This window comes from Barbus barbus (genome assembly GCF_936440315.1).
Source record: "Barbus barbus genome assembly, chromosome: 34".
NCBI classification, from domain to species: domain Eukaryota; kingdom Metazoa; phylum Chordata; class Actinopteri; order Cypriniformes; family Cyprinidae; genus Barbus; species Barbus barbus.
The window spans coordinates 2,612,277-2,631,104 of NC_136762.1; the positions used below are offsets into that span (position 1 = coordinate 2,612,277).

Consider the following 18,828-nt stretch of genomic DNA (forward strand, 5'->3'; position numbering starts at 1 on the left):
AAAATACATCTGAAATCAGCGGTTCTCAATATCAACTCAAACATTTCTCTTTAAATTCTCACAAAATCAAATGATCTGAGCTGCTCCATAGTTTTAGGACTTTTTTACTGTAGTTCAAACTGTAGAGCATGACCCTTGCAACGCCAAGGTCGGGATTTGATTCTGATGGAATGCAATGTAGTCACTTTAGACCAAAGTATCTGATGAATGCATGAATAAAATCTGGGTAAAATATTTAAACTTGCATCCCGTGTCACATTGCGTTAGTTGTTTTCCAGTTTCTCGGTTCAGTATAGTGTGGGTGGATTCAGGCTGAATTCATGAAATTCTTGTGAAATCAGGAGATGATAATGAGATGTGTGTGATCATTGAACTGTTGTCATAATTCAGTCAGGTGTGAAAACATAAATAATCATCGCTCAGGCATGTCATGTGACGGCACATCTGTGAATGAGCTTGCCATGAATCCGTCCCACCTGAATGCACACAAACATTTGTTTACATTTCATGCAGGAATTTCCCAGTGACATTTATTGTTATTCAATTAACTAAATTATAATGTAAAACAACATGTTAACTGTATTTCTTCAGGGGACCTTAAGGTACGTCCCCACACTTTCGACAACAAAACCTCTCTCATAAACATTAGGCAATGATAGAAAAGCAATATAAGCAAAGAAATTAATGAGAAATATAAAATATACAAACATAAAAAAAAGATTATGATCAAATGATAAACTACATGATTGGCTAATGAATATAAATAAATTAAAACAATCCTTCAGATTAATATTTTAAATTGAAATGACTTGTACACCTAATTTAATAAATGTAATATAATGATACATTTTACATTTACATTTTTTTTATTTTTCACCCAAAAATGATGATTCTGTCATCATTTTGTACCAAACCGTTTTGGCTCCTATTGACTTCCATTGTGTTTTGTCAATACTATTGAAGTCACTGGCACCCCAAATCATTTGGTTACCAGCATTCTTCATCGGTTCCACAGACATGGCTTAAGGCTAGTCCCAGACTAAAATCGTGGCCTAATGGTTAGAGAGTCTGACTTGTAACCTGAAGGTTGTGGGTTCAAGCCTCAGATCCGGCAGGGATTGTAGGTGGAGGAGTGAATAACCAACAAGATTCTGAGTATGGGTCATCGTACTTGGCCACACACCACTTCCCTTTCCCTTAAAATGCATGTTTGAGCTGTCTCAACTGAAAATATCTTGCTCTGGCATATCTTAAAATATATCAGTTCCATTGTTCTGTCTTAAGATGCACACGGCATATTTCTCCACCCCTAAACCTACAACTCTCCACCCCCCTAGATGTGGATCCAGCCCTGCCCCCTGGATCTTTGTTCTGCAGTGAGGGGCTACTGGTGAAACCGGGCCATTATGTTTTGTGTGTGTAATTTTCCCTTAACATTTACATTAGTCCAGTTTTTCTCTACAGCTTCAGGCAGTTCTTAATAAACTTATGTTATTAAAGTTCAGCTTCAGCAGTACGCGTATCAGTTCTCTTAAACTTGATGTGAAGTTACTCATTTATAAAGAGCACTTCCCCTCTCTCTCTCTCTTTCTCTCACTTGCTCACTCACTCTCTGTCATGTTAAGGAACTGTTATCTGTGTGTGTTTCATTTCATCTCTTGCACACTGGAGGAAAAACCTGTGAAACTTAGTAAGTGCTCTCTTATTTTATCCTCTTCTTTACAGACACATTTGATCATTTCATCACTCTTGCTCCACACACACTTGACCTTCACTGGCGTGCGGCTGGATCTGAGCGAGGGTTTCTGAAGGCTTCTGTGGATGTGACTCTGTGCTGTGAAGCGTGTCTGGTTTGATCTCTCACACACATATATGCTGGGTAAAGAGTAGTTATGCTGGCGTTTCTCTTTATTTCTCTTCCCTTTTGTTAACGCTGTGTCTGTGATCAGCCCACAGAAGCTTTTATTTCCTTTGATCAGTTCCAGTTTAATGTGGATCATTTATGAATCTCTTTGATTTCACTGTAAATGTGTCACACGTGAACTCTGAACTATCTGCAGCAGATCTGCACAATCATCACAGGAGGTTTAGCACCAGTTTAGATGAATTCTCTGTTAGTTCAGTCTTTAGTTAGATGTCCTGTCTATGTAATAAAATGGCACAGTCAGTTTATTTCAGTTTAATGTCTTCTGTGTTAAAACAACACAATTAGTTTAGGTTTTTTTAGCTTGATTTAGTTTAGTTGAGTTCTAAAGTAAAGCAGCCCAGTTAGTCTAGTTTAGTTAAAATAATATGTACAATAAAATGGCACGTTTAGTTTAGTCTAGTTTATTGTAGACAAAACAATTAGTTTTAGTTTAGTTTAAATTAATGTCATCTGAAGTATAGCAGCATTATCAGTTTAGTTTATCCTTACTTTTATTAAGTATACTTAAGAATAAGTTTAAGTATATTTTAATTATACTGGTAGTACATATACTTATATCAGTGTACTAGTAGAATACTTAGCAAGTGTGCTTTTTAATACTACTTGGGACTAAATTGACCCACTTTTTGGTATTTAAACGTATACTTATAAGCATACTTTAAGTGCAACAGTAGAAAACTTTGGGTACACAACTATGAAGTACATAAAAAGTAGATTATTTCTTATTTTGTTAAAGTGTAGGCCTACTAATTGCACACTTAAATAAACTTCTTGTTTGTAAGGGTAGGTGAAACAACGCATTTAATTTATTTGACTCTATTTCGATGTAGTAAATAATGTCAAGTTTAGTGTCGTAAATAATGGCACAACAAGCTTTGGTTTAGATGGCATTTGCAGTAAAGCAGAACTATCAGTTTAGTTTAGCTACGCTCTCTCTGCAATGAAACGGTACAAGCAGCTTTGTTTTGGTTTAATGCATTCTGAAGCAGCACCATTACTTTAGTTGATTTTCTGTCTACAGCACAACAGGACAATCGGTTTCCTTTCTCTCCCTCTGTTCTGTTTGTCTCACTCTCTTTAGTTGGGCAATGTTTAGTCGTCTGACAGAGGGTGTGTTTTTGTGGAATTCCCTCTGACAGTATCGATATGAGCAAATGATATCAACTCTCTCCCTTGCTCTCTGTGTAGGCGTTTAGTTCCTGTTTCGAGAGTCTATGCTTACTGTTGAGACAGATGAGGAGGACATGAAGCCTGTTCTGCTGTTCACACATCCATCAGCATGAGTTTACAACTGCGCTGCTTATACACTCACAGGTACAGATACAGCTCTCTCTCTCTCTCTCTGTGTGTCTTATCATTAGTTTTAAAGGCTCATAGTTGATCCAGATGATGTTTGTCTTTAAATTTAATGCTGTGCACAGATTTCTGAGGGTTGATTTAAGAGATAAATATCATTAATCTAATAGAAATTAATGGAAGATGTCTCTTTTTTCATTTGTGTATAAAAGAGAGTGTGTTAGCTGTTTATGGGTTGCTTATTTATTGAACTAAGAGGGAAGTACACTTCAGAGTGTGGCAGCTTGTGTGTCTGATGTGTTTGCATTTGCATAATTAGATCAGTCCAAGAACACCAGGAAATCATTTTTCTTTTTTTTCCCTGCTTGCATTGCATTGTGCTGCAGTTTTTTGTTTTAGAGGGATTTTGTTCCTGGTCATTGTATCTTAAAAATGCGCTCAGGTGCTTTCAGGTTCGTGAACACATCAGTCTAAATGATTAAATATTTTTGCCAAACTACTGCCAGATATTCAGATCTCCTGTTTCAGTTCAACATTCAGCCATACTGACGTTGATTTATACGTCATTTAATAATGTTGCATCCGCAAAGTCCACAGACCAGAAACAGTTAATCCATCTCTGCTGCACGAGATATGAGCCTCTTTCAATTACTCACAGTATTAGTTTATGCGACAAAGTATGCTTACTTATGAGGAAGTGAGATGCTGAACCATTTGCTTAGTTTTTATAAACCTGACCGCACGCGGCAAGAGTTGCACACATGCACTCTTAAATATAAAGCTTCCAAAATGTTTTTTTTTGCAGAGACATTTTGGGTTCCAAAAAGAACATTTCTATGAGCAGTTCTTTTTTATTGGTTTGAAGAACATTCCAAAGAACTTAGAATGATTTCATGAATGTTAAAGGTTCTTCATGAAACCATCGATGCAAATAAAGAATGCTATTTTAAGAGTGGAGATCAGTAATCGACCCAACGGACAAGTCTGTTGTTTGGTGATTAAGGCCCGATGCTGCAGTTATTTTTGTTTAAGCATTGTGAAGTGAGTCATGGGAATTTTTTTTGAGGAATATACAAATTCACATGATTGTGAGTGTTCATGTTTGTGATCGTTGCTCTTGCTTGTGTGTTTTTTTTAGCTTGGCCTTGGTCGTGACCTTGCTGCTGTTAACAGCTACATCTGGTAAGAATGACATTTAGCAGAATTTCACATTTTCACCTGTCAGTGTTTTATGGTAATTTGTCTGAAAGGCCAAACAACCAGCCACCTTTGTAAACAGCTACTAGTGATTTGAACAGGACTAGCGATCAAAATAATGTGCTACATGTAGAGATTGAAAGAGAAATGTTATGGGAGGTTGGATAAGTTTGGATGTAGGGATGAATTAGTAGAAGCCGTAGGAGTTGGGGAATGCACCTCCACACTAAGTTAAAAGAACAAGGAAGCAAAACTCGGACAGTAAGAAAAGGACTCATAAACCACTGAAATAAGTCATAGAGAATCACCCTGATTGAAACAAACACACATGTTTAGCTACATGGTAATATACCAGAGACTTTGATTAAATCTAAATAAACTTAAAACTTAAAAAATAAACACATTGTCACTGCTATCAAAGTTTTCCTTGTTTAAAAGGGAAGCAAAAATAAAATGTGAAAAATAATATATATATTTTAGCAACTGTTGAATTACAGGTCTTATAGAGTTTTACTGCTTTTGCTTGGAAATGATCAATTGTGTAATTATCCACATAGTAGCAAAATGCTATTCACAGTGCAAAAAGAATATAATGCTAATTTGTTTTTGTAAACAATTTCCACAGAACATGCTACTATTTAGACTGAAGTATACCTGCCATATTATAATCAGCTATAATAATCAGTGTCGACTGAAATGTTGTTTCTGTTGTTGTGTGTTTGTGTAGGTGACAGCGATGTAGTGACGACCATCACGGCTGTTTTGGGTCACAGCATTACATTCAGATGTCCTTCGACACACAGCAGTTCTGTTGAAGGCTTGTACATACAGAGAGATAAAAATGATAAAGTGGTTGAGTTCATCAATGGGTTTTATAAAGGCCGTGTGATGGACGTGTCGCCTGAGTACCAGGACAGAACCAAAGTGAATGAAACAGACCTCAGCATGGAGATGAGAAACATCTCAGTCTCTGATGAAGGACTGTATAATTGTGTTGTTTTCGTCAACGGCAAACATGAAATCTCACAGATTCTCCTCAAAGTCACAGGTATGACACAAGATACAGACAAATAGTTTGAGTTAAATTCAGATTTGAAGAATCGGCTCATATTCAGTTTATGAGAGTTAATTTGAATCAAATCGACCAGACAGGAATTGAATTAGAATTTGAATCAGAATGAAAGAAAGATACATTTTAATGCAATTAAAAGAAATTCAAAATAACAGTAATTTCAAAAAGACAATACAAAAATAATTACATTATTAATTTTGGCTAACTATGCCTATTTATTACCTGATATGTAGATTATATTTTATCTCAAATAATCAGATATTCCTTTAAACTAAGTTCTATCACTCTAAAAAAAACGGTACTATATAGCACTAAAAGTGGTTCTTTGGCTCGTAATCATAGGGGAACCACTTTTGGTGCTGTATATCTAGGTGCTTCAGCACCGCTACCATATACAGAACCTGTTAAGTTCCTGTATGGTTCTTCAGTGGTTCTTTGGGGTGATTAAAGCACTATATAGCACCACTGTCGTACAAAGAACCTGTTAAGCCCCTTTAAAGGTTATTTACTAGCCAAAGAACCACTGCTGGTGCTGTTTAGCACCCTTTTTGTTGAAGAAATGCAATGCAATATGGCACCTCTTATGTTCTACATAGCACCATTTGACAAAGGTGCTGTATAGCACCTTTAAAGATATGGTGCTGTATAGCACCAAAAGAGGTTCCCCTATGATTACGAGCCAAGAACCACCGTTTTTTTTAGAGTTCAAAAACAATTACAGCAGTCAGTAGAAAATTATTTTTAATTAATCTTTTTTTTGGCCACACAAATTTCCAGATCATTTTATAAAAAATTATATTAATGTAAAAGTTGAATGTATATTGAGGAAATTAGAGGATTTTTGCAAATTAGTAAATTTATTTCTGTAAATTCCTCAAAATGCTATGTATGAGAATATGTTTATATATAATTCATACTGAAATATGAAATGCATTCTTAAAAACGACACTTTTAATTTTCTTTTACATCCTGAATTTTGGTGTACCCCATTAGGTACTTAAATTCAAATGCAATTCGGTTTTTGAGGCCTTCTCATTTCAATTCAGTATGATGCATAACCTTGATAAACTCCCACAGTGTGTTTGTGTGTAATGAAGCCATTCTGTGAAATATCATTTGAATATGCGTATGTAGGCTATTTGTGTGTGTGTGTGTGTGTATACGTCTGTTGGTTTATTTGCGTATGTAAGTCTGTCTGCGGAGGCGCTCATGCTTGTACGCATTGGAAACTCACTGCTGACTAAGGATTCTGGGATACTTGCACTGACGTGGGTTTTGGGGAAGTGAAACACCGAAGGGGGGAACCTCTCCGGATCTCTAAAATGTCACTTATTCCACTGTTCTCTCCTTTTAACAGCTGAGTACAGCGTTCCCACAATCACGACAGACTGCAGTGAGCGTAAACACGGCTATGGAGGCGCAGTAATGAGCTGTCAGTTAAGCTGCTCGGCGGCGGGTGGATACCCGCAGAGCACTGTCAGATGGCCTGGGCTTAATCAAAGTCTGACTAACATCTTTTACAACTGGAGTTCAACAGATAACGAGTCCAAAACCTGGACCATCAACCAAACCATCATGTACATCTGCGACCAGCCTACTAATATCAGCTGTGCTGTAGGGGGCGCTGTTTCAGACACCATCAGCATATGTAAGTGTGTTGTTAAGTTGTTGAATCTCATTATTGCATAAAATAATGATTTATAGTGGCCACATCTCCAAAAAGCACAAACAAGTAGTCTATACGCTATATTCCAAGTCTTTTGAGGTTTTGCAATTGAACAGACTGAATTTGAAGTAGTTGTTCACTTGTAATCCTTCCCTTTGCTGCTCTAAAATTTACCTCGTGAATATTAATGAGGTTATACATATGTGTGGGTGAATAAATAGTGGACATTTTTGGGCAAACTGTTCCGGTGCCATCCTCATGCGAGGGACCCCATCCTAAAATTGAAAAGGCTATACATTTTCCTGTATAAAAAACCCAATTATTAGTATTCGAATTTAATTAGTATCATTTATACTATACCAATTTAAACTATTATTCGGAGAATACATATAATTTTGTTCTCCTACTCACTGTAGTACTGTACTGTTAGATGTATTATTTATTTTCTATTATATATTTATGTATTATTATTTATCTAATTTGTATTGTTTACTTATTTATTTTAAACCAGGTTTTGTTATTTATTTGTTTGCATCTCTTTTTTTTCATCTAATTTATTTCTTATTTATTTTAATCCAATTTTTAATTGTTTTTCTACTGTTTTTTTTTTACTTTTCACATTTTGGAAACCCCAGTAACAAGTGTGTCACAAATATTTCTTTAAAAAGGAAAAGTTAAATGAACAAATGTTTTTTTGTTGTTTTTTGCAGGTGAAACAGAATCTTTCCCACGTGTAGTGATCACAGCTATCATCATCGTGCTCGTGTTTGTCCTGTTACTTATTCTTGTCGTGGTGATGAAGTGCTGCTGTAGAAGACCACCAACCTCAGGTACACAAGAACACACACACTGAATAATCAGGAGACACCACACTACATGAGTTATTAGTAACCCTTCAAATCTTCATCAAACATCTGAATATGTTTTGCATTTCTCTCTTCCACAGAAGATCGAGCTGACGGAGTTGACATTCCTTTAGCGTAGGTATCTTCTCACTACGTTCTCATATCACCAAAGCAGTAGTTCACCCAAAAATTACTTTACATTTACTCTCATCTTCGAAATCTGGCAAATACATGCTCTATTGCTGCAATTACAATGAACATGTTCTGAAACTCATAAAAGCACCATAGAAATCATCCACACCAGGATAATTATAGCTAAATCAAAAATAAAATAGACCTTAACTGAGAAAACAATTAAGCATATTTATTTCAGCTCACTGACAAGGCAATATTTCTCATTTTCATTTTGTTTAACTTGATGTAATAAAATAACTAATACTGAAAAAAAAAAAATAATTATATAGACATGACAAAATGACAAAAAATGTAATCAAAATTTAAAATGAGAATATAAAAATAAATTCAAAATATAAAAAAACAAGTATCTCAACTAGTCCATACAGCTTAAATGCACTATATTCCACAAGTCATTTGATAACTTTGTGTGAGATGCAGACAGACTCACTGAAAGTCGTGGCATTGTTTTTGCTTGGAAAATAGCCACTAAGACATTTGAATTTGCAAGTAAAAGTAATTTAAAAAAATTATGTTTGGTTGATTTTTGGGTGAACTGTTCCTTTCATACACAAGTGATGTCATGTAACGTTGATGCCAAGAATAACCAATGGAATTCCTGTATTTCTAACCAGCGACTGCCATTCACAGCGTCAGCACGTCTTAGAGGTGACGACGAAGCGCTGAGGACATGCGACGAGATTTTCTCCGTTCTGTCAAGCGGAAGTGCTTCAGCACCCAGAGCTCTGGCTACAGACGGACAAATAAGGCAGATTGTCCAGCTGAACATTGTTTCTTTAAAGGGGCTTCACTTCTGTATAGAAGCAGGCCCTGACGGATGCTTTCACGGAGCGATGCTGGACTGTCCTGGCACAAGCTTTTGAGAACGTTCCCTTCCTTTCCCTTGTCATTCATTTGGAAGAGCATCTTTTCTTTGGCATCCTGAAGATGCGGTGGGCAAATTAACAGACATTTTAGGTTTATGTTGCTGGAAGAGGGATTTGTAATGGTGCTTATGAAAAGATTTAAAGTTTTAATTGCTCTATATACTTCACAATCCCATATAGTGTTTCAAAATGTGCGTCTTTATTCCAAGGAGTGGGGATTTTAAAGTTCAGAACGTTTTTAAAGACTGAACTGGAGTAAATATTCTGATTTGGGCCAGTTGTATGGTTGATTAAATAACAGAGACAGTCTTGATGACTGTAGTCTATGTTCATTTAAGAATATGATGTTGAAATGGTCTTACGCTGGCACATTTCATTTGCTTCTAGAAGCTGATTTATTTGAAGCTTTATTTTTTAAAGCCAGTTCTCAGATGAGCTAAAGAAACATAATACCTAAAAATCAAATACTGTTATGATTTTGCTGGTCATTCCCCAAAATGCAATGTTTACCGTCGCATTACTGTACGCCAATATGTCCGCACCTGTTTGTTCATGTGTACAGACTTTTTACTTTTCTACAGCAACGCACTGACATTTACTGACATGCTGAATTTTTATTTTATTTTTTTTTACTGTAAAATTGTTCTCAAGGTGACAATAATAGGATATTTAATTTTCAATTCAAATGAATCTGTTTCCGTGTGGAAATTATGCACTTTGATTTGACTGCTTGAGAGGGCTGTAATTTATGACTAAATTATTCTGTGCATTTCTCAAAAAAAAGATGAAATAAAAAACATACTAAATAAAAATCTGTTTGTTAATGTTCCCTGACTCTGATTTCCTAAATAGCATCGCAAATTAAAAATTTTCAGAAATTAGCTTTTCAGAAACGATTCTTGATGTTTAGTTTATGATTCAGTTAGTTAAGATTCAAAAGACAATTGTATACAGCCCAAAGTATAGCTACTTTTACGCTTAAATTAGCATATCGCTAATATTTTGTGTGGCACCTCAGGCATTAAAGACCTTTTATTATTTTCAGTTTTTGTTTTTCTTCCAGATTTAGACAAAATGGGATTGGCTTAAAAAGGATTTTACACAGAACTTGTTATAAAACAAACATCTACCTACTGCTCATGTGTCCCTCATAGCAATTTAATGAGAACAAATGTAAAATGTATCATAATTTTCACATTTGTATAGGAATGAAGCTAAAAATACAAATTGTGCCCATCTTTATTTTTGCAAAAAATAGTTTTAATTTAGATATTTAACCAAAACCACAATTTTATTGTTTTAGTTCTTAATATGTCAGATGGTTATCAGCAAGAAATGCTTTCATTCTTAATTGTCTTCCCTATATTTATCCAAAAATATTAATGTGACAAGGTGTGCCGGGGTTGAAGACCGGACATTTTATGGTTTTGTTTCTCTCTCATATTGTCCCCTTGTTTCTGGGTCAACATATCTGCATCTGTGGGTGCAGTTGATTTTTGTCAACGTTTAAGTGGACATATTACATTAAATACTCTATAACACAAATATGAGTTGTCATGATTTTGGTAAGTATTTACTGAAACCATGACTATTTTATATCTATTTCATTAAAATTATTAATAAATGATGTAAATATCTCAACCCTGTCACAAGTTACAACCCCGTAACAATAAGTAATACATGTATTTGTGACGGGGTTGTGGTTTTTCATTCAAAATAGCCACTGCTTCTCTTGTAGTGTAGGTGAGTAGACCATATATGGGAGCAATAAAATAAACACATTGCATATACTTATGAGTTAAAATACTATGTTGAAACATAACCGTTTTCCATGTTAATTTTATGTGATGGGGTTGTTAGGCTTGACAGTACCCTCCATGAGTATTGCCTCAAAAACATGAATAAAAAGTATGATAATACTAACCATTTTCTGCACCACTATTAAAGAGATCTGAATGATGTAATTTCTGGTAAATGATGTTATATATGAGTGGAGTCCAAATTATTATGGGCATACAATGGTTAGTGTGACGGGTTTGAGTTCAAAACAGACTTTAAAGTCTGTTTTTTTAATAAAATACCTTACAAATTTTAAGATACAGTTGGGCAAAAAAGTATTTAGTCAGCCACCAATTGTGCAAGTTCTCCCACTTAAAGAGATGAGAGAGGCCTGTAATTTTCATCATAGGTACACTTCAACTATGAGAGATAGAATGGGGGGAAAGAATCCAGGAAATCACATTGTAGGATTTTTAATGAATTAATTGGTAAATTCCTCTGTAAAATAAGTATTTGGTCACCTATAAACAAGCAAGATTTGTGGCTCTCACAGACCTGTAACTTCTTCTTTAAGAGGCTCCTCTGTCCTCCACTCGTTACCTGTATTAATGGCACCTGTTTGAACTCGTTATCAGTATAAAAGAACTCCAAACTCCACTATGGCCAAGACCAAAGAGCTGTCGAAGGACACCAGAAACAAAATTGTAGCCCTGCACCAGGCCGGGAAGACTGACTCTGCAATAGGCAAGCAGCTTGGTGTGAAGAAATCAACTGTGGGAGCAATTATTAGAAAATGGAAGACATACAAGACCACTGATAATCTCCCTCGATCTGGGGCTCCACGCAAGATCTCACCCCGTGGGGTCAAAATGATCACAAGAACGGTGAGCAAAAATCCCAGAACCTATGATGAAAATTACAGGCCTCTCTCATCTTTTGAAGAGGGAGAACTTGCACAATTGGTGTCTGACTAAATACTTTTTTGCCCAACTTTAAATATTTTTCACAAGAAAGGAACACAAATAATTCCTTAAATTATTGCCAAAAATCACAGACGCTATGCACATTTTAAGAATTTTCCAAGTACAAACTCAGTGAAGTACCTCAGGGACATGACAAACTGCTTGGTTTAAGAAAGATAAAAAATATGAAAATTAAATATTTGTATACATTACAATGGGCATACCGAAGTATTGTGAAAAGCTTCTAACAATTCATTTTGGTGTACCATCTCTTTAGAGTCTCTGGGGGACTGAAATATTACCGAATCCCAGGAATGACCCCGTAGTAGTTGAATTTAAAGAGTTTATAACCTTGATTGGTTGGTTGTTAGGCTAAATGGTTATGTATGGATTGAACATCATTACATGTCGTATGATGCAAGTAATATGCCAACTTTCTATTTTTATAAGTTTTACTACAAAGTGCCAAAAATCAAACTTGACAGAGGGCTGTGGGCTGAACTACTAAATACAACTATATCATAAACAAAATGAAAAATTAGAGATATGCTTCAATTGTGTGTTTTTCCCTTCTATTTTCCCCCCACAAGAAAGTGGAAATGATGGGTCAAATTAAAGGTCATCACGGGCCAGTTTTGGAAACTTTGCTCTGTTTGACATAATAAGTCCCACTTTTTGTTTTGTTTCACATTATGACAGTAAACAGGTTGCGAATGCCACTTCATTTTGACTTTATTTCAAAAGTAGCATTTACTGTTATTGAAGCATATTTCCTGGAATTTATGCATCTGATCATCAGACAACCATCACCACAACTATTAAGGGTCTCAAAATTTCAAAGCTTTATTGCTGTTTATTATATAAAGAGACAAATTTGAAAACGAAATCTGATGATTTTTAATGGGATGCAACACAAATATAAAAAATATTTTGATTGCATATCACTGTAAAGGTCCTCTGATGGGTTCATCTGTAGTGCTTCAAATGACCTTTAGGGAGCAGCATCATATTAGAAAACTAGCTGATGTGACTAAATATTTTGTAAAACCTTTTAATCCACAATCATTAGATAAAAACAGGTATTAATTCTAAACTGGCCATTTACCCGACTATGCAACTGTTTTGGGCTGTGAAATGTGGTCATTTAAAATTCCTATATTGATAATGCATATCTATATTTAATTTACTCAGCATATTAAAGCATTTCAAGACTAATAGCCCACGAAAGAGCTATAACCATCTGACATTGTCTTACAAGAAACCCTGAGCCGGGTGTGGTGACCCCGAGGGGGAAAGTTGGACTGGAGGATAAGTCTTTGTCCAAATCATTTCGGGGTGGAGGAATTTTAAAACGATCTAAAAAAAAGAGTCAAGCCTCTAATTCTGCGAAGAGAGATTTGCTACTTAATGCCCAAAACAATCCTTTAATTCCTGGTCACATAGTGCAGATTTACTAGAGTCACAAGGCGTCTGAAGTTGTAAACCTACAGAGGGAGTTTTAATAGTGAACTATACGTCTATAAACAAAAGATGCACATTGAGTCTGGAATTGACTTTCAAAGTTTAATTTTTCATTTGTTACAAAAGCATTCTTAAATAAATTCATTTTTGTTCAGTTTCTTAGTTTTTACAAAGATAAATTAGCATTTCATAACACAAAAATAACACATTACAGCTACAAACATCAGTTTATGTACAAATCGATCCAGAAGTCCTTCATGAAATCCAGGACTGTACCACCTGCATGTGAGTTTTTGAGGCACTTTTTAAAGGTTTAAGAGTTTATCATCGGTCAATACATTCATCGACCCTACGGGAGGCCCGTATGGCACGGTCAGTGATTGTCACATGTCATATTCAGAGTGAATTTGTGTCTGAGAGAGCAAAAAACAAAACAAAAGTCCCATCATAGCTTTGTCATATCAAAAATAGACAGTAACTAAATAGTGAAGGTAATCTCTGCACAATAACTTATAATGCGTTCACGTTCTGTTGAGTTTGACCTGTAAAAACCATTCACGGAAACTCGCTTGAGCATTGTGACGTCGTGCAAGACGTACAACAACAGCAAAATGTCAACAGTTAAAGTTAGTTAGCAACCTCTACACATAATTCTGACATGCCATTGCACATTTGCTTTCTGCTTCAATATTTTGCATTCCCAACACAACGTGAACGTAGCATTAACGAGTCTCATAAGCATTCCGGCAGCTGTGATGTGTTGCGAGGTAAACGGCGCTGAACGCCGAGGAGTAAAGAACTACGTTTCCCAGAATCGGTTGAGTAGCTCGTCCACAAAAACGAAGGCACTTCAGTGAGAGTTTGACGTAGTGCATATTTACACGGAAAAACTGCTGCACCAGGTCCGTCCAGTGTAAGATCATCTTAAGACCATTTCGCGAAAAAGTGAACGAACGATAGTGCTACATGGGCATGGGTGCCTCTGTCTCTTTATCACACAACCGTCTCATTGCCTTTGCTCGGTTTGACCCAGCCGTTGGCGGTCCGTTTGACGCGATTGTTTCGCCCAGTGTGCACGAGTCGGTGGGAACATCGCTGCCACGTGTGAAGCGTTTTGGCGGACCAAACCCACATTCCTGACGTGATTCCCACCAGCAGAGACATAAAAATCCGCAGCATCTCCGCCGCCATGTACGAATCCCTCACTGACTGGCGAAAGTCAGCCCAATTGGAGATTTCGTAAAAGTAGCATGCAATGACGCAAGTGGCCGGCACCGTGTAGAGCACTGAAAACACACCGATTTTTACCATCAGCCGCTCTAGCTTGTCCGTCTTCGTCCCGTCCTTTTGCAAATTCGAGCGGATCTTGAACAGCGCAACCAACCCGGCGGCAATAAACAGCGTCCCGATTACCAAGTACGTAAATAGCGGAGCAACTACGAATCCAGTGAGTGCATCTAGGTTCTGGTTGCCCACGTAACACATCCCAGAAAGGTCATCAGCGTCCACCAACCGCATGATGAGGATGACGATGGTCTTGACGGCGGGAATGGCCCAAGCCGCGATGTGGAAGTACGAACTGTGCATTTCGATGGCCTCGTGACCCCACTTCAGCCCAGCCGCCAGGAACCACGTGAGCGTCAGGATCACCCACCAGATTGAACTCGCCATGCCGAAGAAATACGTGAGGAGGAAGACGATGGCGCAGCCTGTGTTTTTCAACCCCTCGTGCACTAGGACAGGTACAGCTGCTTCTTCCAAGTCACAGGAGATGCGCTCGCGACCGACAGTCAGCCGGACGATGTAGCCCACGCTGTAAATATTGCAGCACATGCTAAGGAAAATAATAGGTCGTTCCGGATAGGAAAACCGTGAGGAGTCCACCAGGAAGGTCAGGACGGTGAACGTGGTGGAGATGAAGCAGAGAACCGCCCACACCGCCATCCACACATCGGTAAAGACTTTGGACTGTCGCCGGTACAATCCCGTGTCGTATCCACACTGCAGCGAGCAGCTGCCGCTGCGCTTCACCCATACATACTTCTCCACGCCGTCTCCCAGCGCCATGCACTCCTCCTCCTGCGGCGGCATTGGCCGGACGGCGTGAAACAGTGGGTCCTCGTCGCCCGGACCCTCCATGCACATGTGGTTCTGGTCGTTGGTGGGTGGGAACAGGCTGCAGTTCAAGAGCTCTGGCCACACAAAACCAAACTCCTGCAGGACCGGAAGACACTTCCTCTTTACAGATAAGCACATGCTGCCACACGGGCCGATCGGGATGGGAACCTTCTCCGTACACATGGGAACGTAGACAGAGCATAGGAAGAACTGCAAGAAAGCAAAGCCAGGGAGAGGATTAGATATTTGCAAACACACAAAATTTTTCTTGGAAAATCAGGAGGGCTTCTAAATCCTCATAAGCAGCTCAAGTCTGAGACGTGCATGAATTTGTGCTTTTCAGATGTGTTTTCTAGTAATGCATGTTTTTAGAAACTCTACAGGAGAAAAACATTGGTTGGTTGAATCACGTGTGCAGCATCAGATTTGTTTTCTAGTAATGCATGTTTTTAGAAGCTGTAGGCCTAAATGAGAAGAACATTAGTTTGTCGCATTATAGACATGCAACACATGCCATCTGCAGTTTTTCTAGTATTGCATGTTTTCAGAAGCTCCACAGGAGAAAAACATTGCTTTTGTGGAATCGTTTGCAGCATCAAATGAGTATCCCATTTGGTAACACTTTATTTTAAGGTGTCCATAATACAGAGTAATTACCTAGTTAATGTACTTACCATGTAACTAAGTTATGGAACAGCCTGTAATTACAGTTTGTAATTATGTAGCTGTAATAGGCAGCTACTGTTACACATATGTAACAAACCGAGTCTGTTACGCTCTAATGGAGAAAAACATTGCCTTTGGCACATCATGTGTGCAGCATCAAATGTGTTTTGTAGAATTGCATGTTTTCTAAAGTCTTAAATGAGAAAAAACATTGCTTTGCCTTTGTCACATTATGTTTGCAGACGACACGTGTTGCATGTCTAATTGGCACAAATTTGTGCTTTTCTATGTGTTTTCTTGTACTGCATGTTTTTCAAAGGTGTAAATGAGAAAAATCATCAATTTGTCACATTATATGTGTGCTGGTGGCATGTGTTGTATGTCAGGGTCACAATTTAGTGCTTTTCAACTTTATTTTCTAGTATGGCGTGTTTTCTGAAGCTCTAAAGGAGAAGAAAACATTGGTTTGTTGTATGATTCTAGTATTGCACATTTTCTGAGGCTGTCAAGGAGAAAAACACTGGTTTGTCACATTATATGTGTGCAGGTGGCATGCGTTGCATGTCTAAACAGCACAAATTTGGGCTTTTCAACTTTGTTTTCTAGTATGGCGTGATTTCTGAAGCTCTAAAGGAGAAGAAAACATTGTTTTGTTGCATTATGCATGTGCAGACGGTATGTGTTGCATGTCTGTTGCCTGCTGTGTATATGAGTAGGCAAATTCTGTGATGCAGGACTGCTCTCATCAGAGGAAGCTACAGACTTGTGCTGTGGTGGTCACATACACTTCAAGAAATCAGCAATTGTGGACTGAAGAGCATGCATCAATATGTCATTTTCATATTCAAGAGCAGCTTTGTGCAGAAGTGCTCTCGCTTTAAGATGTTTGTGATAACCGGGCAGCTTTAATCACGAGATTCTCCAGCAAATACACACGGGAATCTGAGTGGGAGGTTTCTTCTCCGCGCTGAATCAATAAAACAACAACTGCCTCTGTCTTCAATGCTCACACACATACACATATATACACACACACACACACACACACACACACACACACACACACACACACACATGCGCACACACACACACATACAAGGACTTCATACTGTCCTCGAATTAATCAACTTGGAATTATGCTTCAGATAATTCATATATTTATAGACTTACAGAAAGCTGCTAGTGTATTAAGAGATCATTTGACCTGTTTATGAACACCTTTCACTAATGCAGAGACTGCAGACCAGCACAAGTTCGTTTTAAGGCATTTATGAGGACAATTCCAGGAATCTGCTCGTCACAAGTAGAGCCTGAGTACTCTGTATGTGTGTAAAGTTCAGAATTAGAAGTATTTGATTGGAATCAACTTTTACATTATTGTTTGTAAACATTACTGACACCTTAATATTAACAATAATAATAATTATTACTATTATCATAAACATATAATAATACAAAAAAAAATATATATATATGATTAATATGATTATAAATCATTATTTGAATCTTTCCCTTGTCGTCATAATCACTAATAACTGATACAATTTAATTTTTCATATTTATTTTAAATATTAAAACATTTTTGTAATTTATGATTAATCATAATTTTATTGTGATTATTCACACTACTATAAATCATTATTTTAATTAATTGTTCCTTTGTGACAATAATGATTAATAATTATTTTGTAGTAATTTATAGTATACGTATAGTTATTTATTATAATAATTTATAGTGTGTATATATAGTAATTTATTGTTTTTATAATGTAATGTTAATACAATATCATAATGTTACTGTTTTTCTTATGTTGTTGCTTTCATATCATGTCAAGATTTAAAAATGTGTGTGTGATGTGTGTGTGTGTGCACTCTCACCTTCAGCTGGCTCGAGCAGCCGTACTGTATTAACGGTGTGAATGTGGTCAGTTGCAGCTCGGCGTCGGACTGCAGCACGTTTCCCACCAGGTTCGGCATCTTGGTCACATTGTACCCCAGATCCTGACACATGGAGATGCGGATCGGATCGCAGCTCATCTCCTCCTCGTCCCCAAACGCGTGCGCGAGCCCCACCGCGAGCGCCAGCAGCGCGAGCCCGAAACCGAACCGAGCCATGACGCTATCGGTGGAAATCCAGCGCGAGCTTTCCCCGGAGTTCAGACGCAGTCTCGTGCCACAGCGAGAGGGTCCGTTAAAGTGTGAAACTGCCCCGTGTTCCGTTAGTCCCGTTCCGGAATAAACCTAACGAGCTTCCGTAAAGTCCTGTCTACAAGTGACGATCCGTGTCTTCTGCGTGCTCCGGTGCGTCCGAGGCGCAGTCGCGCGGGTTCTGCCCGGTTGAGGTCTAGACGGAGACGGGACAGCTGCCCCGTCAGCCAATCAGAGCGTCAGCTCCAGAGTGGGGGCGGGGCTTAGAGTGGCCACAACAATAAAACAGAGAAAGTGAGATGGTCATATATATATATATTATAAGACTTAATAGACAATTAGTAGATGTACATTAAAACAACTGGAAATGAAACCTTGATATGTATATTTAATATTAATTATAATTTTAAAGTCTTATTCAGAATTTTGAAATACAATCCATGATAATATCTTAAATTTCAAGCACAAATAATTTCATTTCCAAAGCGTTTTTTAAATAATATTGCCCTGTATGTAGATTTAAACAATTGCTTTACTTTGTTGTAATAAAAAGCAGGTACCCAGCAAAAAAAAAAAAAAAAAAGGTTTTAAGAATGCTTTACTAATGTTGCCATTAAGTTATGAAAACGT

The 18,828-nt window shown here is 37.4% G+C and overlaps 2 protein-coding genes across 3 annotated transcripts; one reads left to right on the plus strand and one right to left on the minus strand.

Annotated features, from left to right (window-relative positions):
• Positions 1-1,648: 1,648 nt before the first annotated feature.
• Positions 1,649-10,606, plus strand: cd80/86 (cluster of Differentiation 80/86). 2 transcript variants are annotated; one of them, XM_079391830.1, is made up of 8 exons: positions 1,649-1,690; positions 3,116-3,241; positions 4,362-4,405; positions 5,148-5,468; positions 6,850-7,140; positions 7,869-7,988; positions 8,105-8,138; positions 8,829-9,891. In XM_079391830.1, the coding sequence occupies exons 2-8, from the start codon at positions 3,207-3,209 to the stop codon at positions 8,842-8,844; spliced, it is 861 nt and encodes a 286-aa protein (XP_079247956.1). In that variant the 5' UTR covers positions 1,649-1,690; positions 3,116-3,206; the 3' UTR covers positions 8,845-9,891. The 2 variants fall into 2 exon arrangements, with proteins under 2 accessions (XP_079247956.1, XP_079247955.1); XM_079391829.1 differs by having other exon boundaries at positions 1,664-1,690; positions 8,813-10,606.
• Positions 10,607-13,350: 2,744 nt separating this feature from the next.
• Positions 13,351-18,384, minus strand: LOC306854032 (frizzled-4-like). The gene is made up of 2 exons (XM_079391816.1): positions 17,929-18,384; positions 13,351-15,594 (listed from the first exon to the last, which is right to left on the minus strand). The coding sequence occupies exons 1-2, from the start codon at positions 18,163-18,165 to the stop codon at positions 14,260-14,262; spliced, it is 1,572 nt and encodes a 523-aa protein (XP_079247942.1). The 5' UTR covers positions 18,166-18,384; the 3' UTR covers positions 13,351-14,259.
• Between the last annotated feature and the right edge of the window lie 444 nt (positions 18,385-18,828).